At 40.2% G+C, this 13459-nt stretch overlaps 2 protein-coding genes across 2 annotated transcripts; both read left to right on the forward strand.

The window, feature by feature from the left end:
* The first annotated feature begins 1293 nt into the window (after positions 1–1293).
* LOC148089925 (lecithin retinol acyltransferase) lies at positions 1294–3894 on the forward strand. The gene is made up of 2 exons (XM_087810536.1): positions 1294–1779; positions 3494–3894. Exons 1-2 carry the CDS (start codon positions 1294–1296, stop codon positions 3647–3649), a joined length of 642 nt encoding a protein of 213 aa, XP_087666662.1. The 3' UTR covers positions 3650–3894.
* A 4911-nt stretch (positions 3895–8805) lies between these two features.
* npy2r (neuropeptide Y receptor Y2) lies at positions 8806–9921 on the forward strand. Its single transcript, XM_087788924.1, has one exon. The coding sequence runs from the start codon at positions 8806–8808 to the stop codon at positions 9919–9921; it is 1116 nt and encodes a 371-aa protein (XP_087645050.1).
* Positions 9922–13459: the final 3538 nt, after the last annotated feature.

Here is a 13459-nt window from a genome sequence, read left to right on the forward strand (position 1 = left end):
TACAATTTGTTTAAATACATTATTTTGTCTTACATTCTCTTCCTAAATTTCACCGATCATTTGAAGACACTATTGAAAACTACTATATGTTGCTGTGTTATTGGATACGCTTTAAAACCAGATGCTATATAAAGTGAAGTTAAAAGTACTTACAGCTTAAACAAAATGAAACAAAACTTTTCCACAGTTCATATAATCTTCCTCTCAATAATAAAACATAGTATTAGCATGTTGTATGTTTACATATTTTGTGTTATTTTCTACAGCTGCAACATTTTGTTCCACACCTGGAACAGCATGTGGAGAAGGTTTGTGACTGAAAACCTCCAAAGCCAGTTTACTTTCAGCCCATGAAGTTGTACTTTTCAAATGCGTCTTTATGAACAAACATTGGAGAAATTAAATGTTTTTTTTCCCTTAACAGATTCAAAGGATTTCAAGCTACATGGTTTAAGTTTTATTAACTAAAAATGTAGCTAAAAACTGTGCTGTTTGAGTTAGCCCTGTGTTTGTTTGTTAGCCGACGCTAGTTAGCCCTGGCTAGCTAAAGCCGGGTTTCTAGCTGGCACTAGTATTGTTTAATCTAACAACGCTGGCGTTCTGTCTTTCCTGACGCTAAAAATTGCACACATTTTGGATCTAAATTTAAATGTTTGGCAATAAAATGTTTCGAAAGTGAAATGAAAGAATTAGCTCAAGCTAGGATTAGCGTAAACAATGAAGTGAATTGCTAACAAATGCCTTTTTTTTGTCAATGATATGGTTTTCCTTTTGAAATCTTCAAAAACAACAAAAATCTATATAATGTATTATATTATTTTAAACTTTAAGAACTGTATACATACTTCCAAGCTACAACATAAAAAAAGATGTATAATAAGTTATAAATTGGTCTTTTTCTCGCCAAACATTGGCGTTTTTTTGCAATTAAAAAAGGAGAAAAGAACCAATGAGGTTAAGATAAGAGAGGATATTAAGACGAGGGTGATCATCATAGCAAGAGTGCTTCTTAAATACCCTCTAAACAAGCTAGACTGAGGAAAAATGCTGAATAATGATGAAACGAAAAAGGAATGAGGACTGACTCCAGCCAAACAAAAGAGGTTTATCAGTGACATTTACTGAACTTGCCGGCGCGCTAATGGCCGACCTCAATACAAGTGATTAGCAAAAGCTCCTTTTTTGTGTCAAAATCAGAGCGAGACAACTTATCCCACCTAGCATTCCGACTCCTCCCTCCGCCGGCTGAATAAAACACTTCCCACCAGGAACTCTCCTTCACCCGGGGCCGTCATGTTTCTCCTGCAGCTCCTCGACTTCTTCTTCAGGGCTCCCAGAAGAGAGCAGGACTCGGACTATGAGCCGCCGCTCATCGAGCGAGGCGACCTGCTGGAGGTGCCCAGGACCTTGTTCACGCATTTCGGGATCTATTTGGGCGGGGACCGGGTGGCTCATCTGATCCCGGACTTCCTCCCGGTCGTCTCCAAGGATCAATCCGCCATCTCCAAGATGGTCACCAACAACCGGCTGCTGCTGGGGGTCCTCGCCAAGCAGGCCAGCGTCAGAGTGGACTCGGTCAGGGACTTCGCGTACGGGTCTGAGATTCTGGTCAATCACATGGACAGGGTGTGTAACCAGCCGCCTCTGGACCCAGAAGATGTGGCCCGCAGAGCAGAGAAGCTCCTGGGGTCCGTGGACTATAGTCTGCTCTGGTACAACTGTGAACACTATGTCATGTACTGCAGATATGGGATGGCGGTGAGCTACCAGACATTCCAGGTAAGAACTTGAGCTCGGTCTATGACAGGTTATCAAATTGATAGCGATGTGTCTGGTGAAGCTTCATGAAACAGTGTCATGTTGTTTAGAGGTCAGTAGGTGGCGCCATCAGATTAAAAATGATGTTTTCTTTACACAAACCCCTATAAAATATTTAACCCTTCAGATATAACACAAGGCATACCCTTAAACACATTTGTTTTCGGCATTGATGGGGGTCGCTAGTAGTGATGAAGCTTCATGAAACAGTGTCATGTTGTTCAGAGGTCAGTAGGTGGCGCCATCAGATTAAAAATGATGTTTCATTAGAACAGTTGTTCAAAACAAAGGAAAATAGTACAGAGACACCATCTAGTGGACTCTGAAGATAATGAAATGAAGCTTCATCAGACCATTACTACAAATGTATACAGTATATATGTTTGGGATTATACAATTGATTCATTGATAGGGTTCTTAATCTCTTTAAATTCCATTTTCTACCCATTTTTATTTATATTACTCTCCTAAGATACAGAAGTGTTTTTTTTCCGGCCACGCTTTGGCCCATAAAATTGACTTTATGGTAGTGATGGTTTGATGAAGCTTCATGAAACAGTGTCATTATGTTCAGAGTCCACTAGATGGTAGTGATGTGTTGATGAAGCTTCATGAAACAGTGTCATTATGTTCAGAGTCCACTAGATGGTAGTGATGTGTTGATGAAGCTTCATGAAACAGTGTCATTATCTTCAGAGTCCACTAGATGGTAGTGATGTGTTGATGAAGCTTCATGAAACAATGTCATTATCTTCAGAGTCCACTAGATGGTAGTGATGTGTTGATGAAGCTTCATGAAACAGTGTCATTATGTTCAGAGTCCACTAGATGGTAGTGATGTGTTGATGAAGCTTCATGAAACAGTGTCATTATCTTCAGAGTCCACTAGATGGTAGTGATGTGTTGATGAAGCTTCATGAAACAGTGTCATTATCTTCAGAGTCCACTAGATGGTAGTGATGTGTTGATGAAGCTTCATGAAGCAGTGTCATTATCTTCAGAGTCCACTAGATGGTAGTGATGTGTTGATGAAGCTTCATGAAACAGTGTCATTATCTTCAGAGTCCACTAGATGGTAGTGATGTGTTGATGAAGCTTCATGAAACAGTGTCATTATCTTCAGAGTCCACTAGATGGTAGTGATGTGTTGATGAAGCTTCATGAAACAGTGTCATTATCTTCAGAGTCCACTAGATGGTAGTGATGTGTTGATGAAGCTTCATGAAACAGTGTCATTATCTTCAGAGTCCACTAGATGGTAGTGATGTGTTGATGAAGCTTCATGAAGCAGTGTCATTATCTTCAGAGTCCACTAGATGGTAGTGATGTGTTGATGAAGCTTCATGAAACAGTGTCATTATCTTCAGAGTCCACTAGATGGTAGTGATGTGTTGATGAAGCTTCATGAAGCAGTGTCATTATTTTCAGCGTCCACTAGATGGCGTCTCTGCACTATTTTCCTTTGCTTTGAACAACTGTTCTAATGAAACATCATTTTTAAACTGATGGCACCACCTACTGACCTCTGAACAACATGACACTGTTTCATGAAGCATAAGGCAAGTGACAATATGTTTAGATAGATATAATATAATGATAGCATTGTATCGATTTGATAGTTTCAACTCAATCCATATACGAACGTTTGATCTGAAGCTCTGATCCTCTCCTGCAGTTCTGCACGGCGGTGAGGAAGGTCGTGTGCAGCAGGACCAGTTCTTACCTGAGCGCTCTGTCTGGATTCGGGGTCATGATGTATCTCGGCTGCGTGACGCCGCTGGTCCTTCTCCCCACTCTGCTCGTGTCCTTCACCATCTGGATGGCGGCGTGACCTCGTTGGTGGGAGGAGAGGACACTATTATCCACAATGACTGTTCCGTCGCTGAAGACATGTTTCTTGGAGCCACATTTTCTACTTTAAATGTTATTTTACTGTCATTCCAACAGAGGAAATGATCCTTACAATGCGGTGGTGGGGGCAGCAGCTGGATCAAAGAGGTCCAGACTTTCCTCTCCCCAGAAACACAGAGGTGTTCCCGGGTCAAACATTAGTAAAGGACTCCTCACAGTTGGACACGCCCCGAAAACTAGTGATGTGCTGATGAAGCTTCATGAAGCAGTTTAGAGGTCAGTAGGTGGCGCCATCTGTTTAATAATAATGAAAATAGTGCACAGATCGCCATCTAGTGGACTATGAAAATAATGACACTGCTTCATGAAGCTTCATCAGACCTAAGACTGACTTCCTTCCTTCCATGTGGACGATGTACTACTTTGAGTATCTCCTGAATAACTGAGCTCCTCAGCTCAAGAAAACTGTTTTTTAAATTTTGAAATAAAATGAATCCATGATGATAACTGACATTGAACCAACATTGAAAGTGCTCACTATGATCAACATTGTTGGATTTTTTCAACCAATTCCAACAGTGAATCAACATTTATTCAACCATGTATGCTTTGACTACGTTGATACCTGACTCTGTCCTTACCGGCAACAGTGGTGCCGGTCTGATGAAGCTTCATGAAGCAGTGTCATTATTGTCAGAGTCCACTAGATGGCGGTCTCTGCACTATTTTCTTTGTTTTGAACAACTGTTCTAATGAAACATCATTTTTAAAATGATGGCGCCACCTACTGACCTCTGAACAACATGACACTGCTTCATGAAGCTTCATCAGCACATCACTAAGCAACAGGTGTGCAAATTCCCACCAGAAATGTCCACTTCCACGTCATCTGTTTGTCGTATGTAACGACAGGTTTTCATCGTTGAAATGGTTGCAGAAAATCAACATTAAAACTAAACCACCTGAAAATGGTGGACGAGTTGTTCAATAACTCCTGAATGAGGGACCAGACCAAAAAAAAGAACAATTCATAAAACATTCCAAAAAAAACCCCAAAATTGCAAAAATATTCTGACGTATCAATCTGTGTGGGCGCTCTCTTGATGTGGCCCCTGCTCTGTCAGGGGCCGGTCCGATAATTGGGACGCATATAAAAGAGGAAAAGATGTTGGACAGGACAAAGAGGACATGTCCATCACCCTCTGACTGATCAGTTTATTCGGGGAAAAGCTTCCGTTTTCATTTTTTTATTTTTCATTTTGCAGGAATCATCAATAGCTTGAGCCTCTGGCCTGAGACGCTTCATGCTTCAAAGGTTCTGGTCTCGTTTGTGCTCAGACACTCACACCAGGAGTGTGAGCTGATGAAGGCCAGCTTGACAACAAAGCTGTGAAGATGAAGAAGTAACTGGGATTCATCAGCGTATGAAGTGCGGTCAGGAATAGCAATGAGCCGTGAATCTGTGAGAAACAAAAAAAAAAAGCACAGAAAAAAGCATCAATTGAATTTTCATCTACATTCAGACCTTGATCGGCTCATGATCAACTTATCAATGAGCATTTGCATCTGAATATGCTGGAGGCTGAATAAGCTTTTCAAGAAAGGGCAAACATTTGACTGCAACTCATCTGGAACTAACTCATTAAATACTCAAGCATTTTTTCTAACCGTGTCAGATTATTGATCTTTTCCCCCCCAAAAAATGTCATAGTTTCTTAAAATATTTAGTTTCCTCCTGATCCACGTATGGAAGCCAACTTTTCGTTATTTTCAACGCTGTTTGACAGTTTAAAAGTTAAAAATATATCTGTATATTTTCACATTTATATTGATATTTGATATCGCAACATATACTTTTTTTTTTTTAAAGGAATCATATTTTATGGTTTACAGTTGCATTAAGTGTGTTTAAAATTAAATAATAATAGGATTTGTTTTCATTATTTCCAATTAACTTGCAAATATTTATGGCTTTTGTTCATTTTTGTGTCCAAATTTAACTTCCAGCGGTCATTACTTCAGCAAAGGAATCCTGTGAGATCCAGGCGAAGACTGAGGACGAGAGGATACAGTCGACTCCAGCAGCTTTTAAAGCAGATGTTTGGACATATTGAAAACAAATGAACGTCAAGAGTCACGTGGTCTTCACATTCTACAACACCAGAGTCAAGTACTGGACAATACTACAAATATATCCTCGTTACTACAGTACCACAATATATTGTATTGTTGCCCCCCTATCGTGAAACTTATCTCCAGATTCTTGAAATACAGAGAGCTAATCTGAAGCGAGAAAATATCTCACATTTTTTCCCCAAACAAACTGGGCCTTTCGTTTTATTTACGTTTTACTTCAAGATGTGGTAAAAACTTTCGGTAACGTCATCATCAGACGACATCTGCAGAATTATCTCCGCCATAAAGACCACATGCGGCGGAGAGTATTAATGCTGGGGCCGCGTCCACATGATGAATGTGCTGCAGTTCACTGAAGACACGGAAAACTCTGCTTGAATAAAGAAAATCGCCCACAAGAAGCTGTTCAGATTTAAACTGAGTCGAAAGTCGACATTTAGCTACAAACAATATAGTGTGTTATTAAAAACCATCACACACAGTTTAATTAATACTCGGAGCTTCTGTATTTTTTTTAATTTTTATTGCTTGGATTGCTCATCACTCAAAAGTTTTCGTTCTCAAAAGAGTTTAAACTCAGTTAATTTAGGATTCAACCCAAATTGGCAACAGCTACGCTGGAACTCCTGTTGTGTTATCAGTTTTATCTTGCCCTTTAAAGTATATACTTTATTGAATATTGTTTTGATTGTTTAAGCGCTTCGTGACCCTGGTCTGGAAAAGCGCTCTATAAATAAAAATTACTTACTTACTTACTTACATTAAGCCAATGCTAGCGGAATAAAAGTAAGTAAGTAAGTAAGAAAGTAAAGGTTATTTGTAAAGTGCCTTTTCTAGACCAGGGTCACAAAACACAGTTAAAATATATACTTTAAAAAGCCAAGATACATAAGACAAACACAGGAGTCCCAGAAAATCAGCATTCTGTCTTAGTTATGACAACAAGTCTAAGGTCAACACACAGAAATTGTCATTTTAAAAAGTGTAACCGTGAGTTAGCGTCACCCAGAAAATGATTTTAAATAGAATTCAGCAGCACACAAACGCCACAGTTTGTATTTTTAACGGTGATTTGTTCTGTTGATGAAGTGCTCAGTGACCCTGGTCAGTGATACTGCGCTTCCCCTACTGGTGAACTCAAGTACTGCAGTCGTGTGTCAACAGTAATCCTTGAGTTTAGTAGTACTCGGTATGAAATCAAATTGTTTACAATATAACACTAAAACCTTTAGGAATAACTGGTTGGTAATATTAATTATAGTCTGTCACCAGAAAACTGCGTTTGAGGAATTATCACTGTTGGTTTATTCATGGTTCTTTTATTCCTAAGTGTTCTTCCAAATGGTGCAATCTATCAGCGAGTGTCATCTGGGTGCTTCCACTGAGGAATGAAGAACAAAGCTGTCTGGCATACTAAAGCAGACAAAGGATTCTGTGAACGAGGAGAAACAAATAAAGACAAAGAATAATAAACTATTTTTGAGATTGACTTTGCTTTTAAAAAATGACTCATTCCTTCATTTTGTAGACGTTTTCTTTGACCAAACTTTTTGTTTTCATCGCTTTTTTGAAAACATTTTTCTTTTTTCTTTTTTTTAACCCCCTGTGTTGTCCCCGGGTCAAGGTGAACGACCTCCTCGGCTTCCATAAATACATACGCTGTGGTGGAGGTCGTTCATCTTGACCCAGTGACAACACAAGGGGTATCACGAACACGTTTGTCTTTCAGGCCTCCGGGTCCTCTTGACCCTGAGATAAGACAAGGGTTAAACCTTTTTTTTGACAATGATGTATTTGCAAGTTTGTTCTATTGGTTTAGTTCGTTTAAATACAAAAATAAAAAATAGTTTTCAACCCCTGGTTATGTTTTTACAAATTTATTTTGTTTTCTTTTAGATTTCCTGGTTCTTATGTATTTATAATTTTAATGGGTATTTTTTTTAATTTTTATTATTTTTTTCAATAATTCTTTATCCGCTGAACCTATTTATTTTCTGAAGCTTGTTCCTCTCTCTTTTATGTGTAATTATTTTATTATTATTTATTTTTTTCCGGTTAATGTTTATTATATACGTTATGTTCAGGTTTCATTTTAATTTAATATTTGTCAGGTTTTTGTGGTTAAGTAACTATATTTTGCAATATTTTTGAAAATCTTTGGTTTAATCGTTTATTCTGACCCCCGGCAGTCTTTACTTTCCTGACTTTATCAAACATGATTTTTAAAATCCTCAAATATATTTCCAGGATAAGGTTCCACGCATGAATGGAGGGGCGGGGGCGCGCGCTGGGTGACAGGGGCGCGCACGCGGATTCATTCCTGCACGATGCTGGATCTGAGACCAGAAGACCAGAAGACCAGAAGACCAGAAGACCAGAGGGACCCGCGAGTCTCCGGACTGACTACCGAGCGATCAACACCTGCAAACTCTGCGCACATTAAGGTATTTTATTCTACTTTTAAAATGCGTTTATATTTGGACGATTGACGTGAATCGTTACATGAAACTCCCGTTATAATGAAAATAATGTCGTGATTAAGAATTAAATCTGAATTTAGAGAAATCACTGAATAAATGAAGTAAAATAATCACTTACTTTTAATAACTGAAGTACATTTTTAATGTATTATTCAGATGTTTTATCCTTTAAAAAAATACATTTTTATCTAATCCTTACGATAATAATTTAAATATATATATTTTAACAGAAGATGTAGTTACTTAAACAACGTTTTCTCTTTTATATCACTCCTTTAAAAAAAGATATGCACCAAATCATGGATAAGAATTGAATGAAATGACAGTTAAATAATAAAGAAGAACAGTAAATAAATGTATTGTTTTTAAATTAAATCAAAACTGTAACTTCCCTGGAAAAGAAGTTAAATTGTCGACTCAACTGTTTTCTTCCTCGATCATATTTGTCGTAGCGTAACTAAAAGATAACATCGAGACGACTCGGAACCGTCCGGTGACGCTGCTGTTGTCTCCCACAGACATGGGGCTCCCCACCATGGACACGTACGACCCCTTCAACGAGACCAGAGGTGACGACCCTCAGCTGGACTCATCCAACGGCTCCTCCTCCTCCTCGTCGGTCCAGTTCGACGACGACCCGCTCGACATGACGGACAGCACCAAGCTGGTGGGCGTCCAGGTGGTCCTCATCCTGGCGTACAGCACCATCATCGTCTTCGGCGTCACCGGCAACTGCCTGGTGATTTACGTGGTCCACACCTTCAAGAAGCTCCAGACGGTGACCAACTTCTTCATCGTCAACCTGGCCGTGTCGGACCTGCTGGTGAACACCTTGTGCCTGCCCTTCACCCTCGTCTACACCCTCTACGACCAGTGGATGTTCGGTCAGGTGCTGTGTTACCTGCTGCCGTGCGCCCAGGGCATGGCCGTGCACGTGTCCACCATCACCTTGAACATAATCGCCCTGGACCGCCATCGCAGCATCGTCCACCACACCGAGAAGAAGATGTCCAAGGTGACCTGCAAGGTGATCATCCTGGTGACGTGGGGCTTCAGTGCTCTCCTGGCGAGTCCTCTGGCGATCTTCCGCGTGTACGGCACGTTTGATTTGTCCGCCAACAACTCGGTCCAGGTGTGCACGGAGGAGTGGGCGGAGGGCAGCATGGATGGAAGCGTCTACAGCATGGCCATGCTCGTCTTTCAGTACTGCCTGCCTCTGGCCATCAACTCGGTCGCCTACATCCGCGTCTGGAATAAGCTGAAGACCCAAGAGGCCAGCGGGAGCCAACAGGGCCAACGCCAGCGCCGGAAGAAGACCACCAAGATGCTGCTGACGGTGGTGGTGGTCTTCGCCGTCAGCTGGCTGCCGCTCCACGCCTTCCAGCTGGCGGCGGACATCGACAGCAGCGTCATGTACATGACGGACTTCAAGCTGCTGTTCACCGTGTTCCACATCGTGGCCATGTGTTCCACGTGCGTCAACCCCATCCTCTACGGCTGGATGAACAACAACTACAGGAGGGCCTTCCTGTCCGTGTGCAAGTGCTACCAGCCGCTCAGAGGCCGACGCCCCGACAACAAGAGCTCCATCGATAAAATCAGAACGCTCGCCGACTGGAAGTCGACAAACCTCTGAGTCGTGTGAAGACATTGGTCGACGACGAGAGTCCATGATCTTCTGAACCAGGGGTCGGCGAACTTTATATGGACGTTACAGGCGAGCAGTACGGAGGTTATTTGGACGTTTTTAAGTGTCTTTTTGGAGGAAGTTCATCCACTGGGCGCCAGTCGCTACATTAAAATGAACAAAAACTTTTGTCTATAACTCTAAAAACGAACAGATTACTCTGAAAATAATCCCAACCTTTAGTCGACATGAGGGCGAGTAGAAGATGAAAAAATGTTTGAATTTTGGGTGAACTATATAAAGCAGTGATATTTATCATAACAATCATTTGTACTGTAGTTTTACTGTAGTTTTTTCCTGTTTAATTGAATCATTCTTTGACTTACCTCATGTAAAGCACTTTGTGACTCTTAAAGGTTATGTATACATGAATATATATCACAATAATTGTGTCATCATCATTACTTTTATTGTCATTTCAACAAATGCAGAAAACTAAATAATAGGACCATCAACACGAAAAGATTTGTTATCAAACTTTACCTCATTTATATTAATGTATGTAATGACTGTAAGTGACTGACCTGTCAATCATCTCACAATTAAAGAAAACATGTACGAAGGAATATGAGTAAATACGCCTTCATTGAATGTTATAGGTAATGAAGTGGTTATTGTTAGTGATGCGCTGGTGAAGCTTCATGAAACAGTGTCATGTTGTTCAGAGGTCAGTAGGTGGCGCCATCAGTTAAAAAAATGATATTTCATTAAAACAGTTGTTAAAAACAAAGTAAAACAGTGCAGAGACCGCCATCTAGTGGACTCTGAAAATATGCTTCATGAGGCTTCATCAGAACCATCACTAGGTATTGTCAAGAACACCATGTCTAGATATCATCTCTTAAATTAAAATATAATGACATTTGTCTTGTATTATTCGTCCAAACAAATGTACATCACGTTAAAACAAGGTTCTATCTAAAGTGTATAAAGTCAGGAGAAATGCTGAATAAATGAAGTTAAATTCTATAATATACTTGTTGATCATTTAAAGATGTTTTTCTTTTTTAAATGACCATTACTGGTCTTTGTTTAGATCTTGTGTGTCTCTTTATTTATGGCCCACAATCCTTGTCCATCTTTTCTAAAGACGTCAAATAAAAAACACATCTATGACAAGATTTTGTGAATGAAAACTTAATGTACGACTGACTAACTATGAGTGACAATCCACAAGGTGTCAAAAGAGGATTGCAATGTTTTTGTGACTATTGTAAATTCTAACTTCCGACTTCATTTGTTCCGCCTAAAAAGTTTTCCTCAGTGCATCCGATTGTCTCTCCGGATTATCGTCGTGAGCGTTCTGAACAATAAAGATTCTGTCTCTGGATCCGTCTCGCTTTGGTCCAATTTTATTGACTTGTTTGTTCCCCGGCAGCTTCAGAAAGATTCACGCTTCGTGTGTGATTCCTGAAGACACGGAAATCCAACCTTAAATGAACTCGAAGAGATGACTCTCTTTACATCTCCAAACACACTTTTCGCCACAAAAGTTTGGAGAGCTCTCCTCCTCAAGAGGTGTCATTAAAACAATCAAACACGATCCGTTGATTTAATCCACTTCAAAACACATTTTCATGTCATGGTTATTACGACGCTGATTGTGGAGAATAGCGTCTCCTCGAGTGTTCGTTCTTTAGTCTTTTTTTACTTTGTTGTACAGAATTTCCCTTCAGTCATTTACACCAGTCCTTACTCATCACATCCAGTGGCCTCTTAGTCTTCCCTTCTACATCCAACCCTGGGTGTTGTATTTGATAAAGACATGCCTCTAGTTCAACACTGCAGAAAACTGACCAGAAACTGTTTCCTTCAACTGAGAAAAATCTCTAAATTTAGGAAAACGACTTCAAAACACGATCTGGAGATTATAATCCATGTGTTCGTGTCTCGTTTAGACTATTGTAACAGTTTGTTTTTGTGTCTGAACAAGAAGGATCTGTCTCTCCTGAAGTTAATACAAAACTCTGCAGCAAGAATTCTGAGCCGCTCTAGTAGAAGAACTTACATTTCTCTGATCCTTCAAACTCTTCACTGGCTGCCAGTTTCTTTCAGAATCAACTTAAAAAATTCTGGTTCTTACTTTCAGATCTATTCATGGTCAGACCTTCCATCAGTGATCTGATCCAGACTTACACCCCAGCTCGGGCTCTGAGGTCTGTGGATCAGAATCTACTGATGGTTCCTGAACACGGTTCAGGACCAGAGGAGAGAAATCCTTCCAGACTGTTGCTCCTAAGCTTTGGAACCATCTCTGTGTTTGATGATCTACTGACTCCTTCAAGAAACATCTCTGTGTTTGATGATCTACTGACTCCTTCAAGAAACATCTGTGTTTGATGATCTACTGACTCCTTCAAGAAACATCTCTGTGTTTGATGATCTACTGACTCCTTCAAGAAACATCTGTGTTTGATGATCTACTGACTCCTTCAAGAAACATCTGTGTTTGATGATCTACTGACTCCTTCAAGAAACATCTGTGTTTGATGATCTACTGACTCCTTCAAGAAACATCTGTGTTTGATGATCTACTGACTCCTTCAAGAAACATCTGTGTTTGATGATCTACTGACTCCTTCAAGAAACATCTGTGTTTGATGATCTACTGACTCCTTCAAGAAACATCTGTGTTTGATGATCTACTGACTCCTTCAAGAAACATCTGTGTTTGATGATCTACTGACTCCTTCAAGAAACATCTAAAGACATTTTTATTTGTGCTTTTCCCTGATTTTCTGGAACTCTTGTGTTTGTCTTTTGTGTCTTGATCTTTCAAAGTATATATTCTAACTGTGTATTGTTATTGATTGTTCAGGGGTTTGTGACCCTGGTCTAGAAATAACCTTTACTTACTTACTGTCTTACTTACACTGAGTCCAGAACATCAGCCTCTTTAACTTTGTCTCCAAACTTCTCCAGACGTCCCTCTGAGATAATCATCTCTGATTCTTCCCAATGGGAACCAGACCCTGTACATCTTCAAATATCACATAAAGCTTTTCACTATTTCTGCTCATCACCTTCCACCAGATTCACAGCTAAAAGAGAACAACTTGAATAAAAAAATAAATCCTTTTGGCCCAGTTTTCCTCCTTCCCTGCTGCCTTGATGTGTCTTCCGTGTCTCCGGGAACTTAATTGTCAATATCTGCTCTTACAGTGATTGCAGCATTTGCCCCAAAGACCCCTTTTCCTGTTGACTGGGACCGATGTTCTTTGTGTGCGTGACATGTCTTGCCTCAGAGATACTTAGCTCGCCATCTCCATTTTTAGATGGTGGATCCTGCTGCAAATCAATAAGAGTTTCTTAAACCGTCCGATGTTATTGAGCAGCTGTCGGTGTCAAGAGGCGCGGGCCGGGAAGAGGGTGGGGGGGCAGCTAACCATTTTAAGTACACAATGGCTCGCAGGGTAATTTGATTTTCTTCTGCAGACTACGGTCGCAGTGCTCCACTTTTTTAGCTTCCCATTTGTTTGTATTAACA

Source organism: Callionymus lyra, chromosome 1 (assembly GCF_982586985.1).
Source record: "Callionymus lyra chromosome 1, fCalLyr1.hap1.1, whole genome shotgun sequence".
Lineage (NCBI taxonomy): Eukaryota > Metazoa > Chordata > Actinopteri > Syngnathiformes > Callionymidae > Callionymus > Callionymus lyra.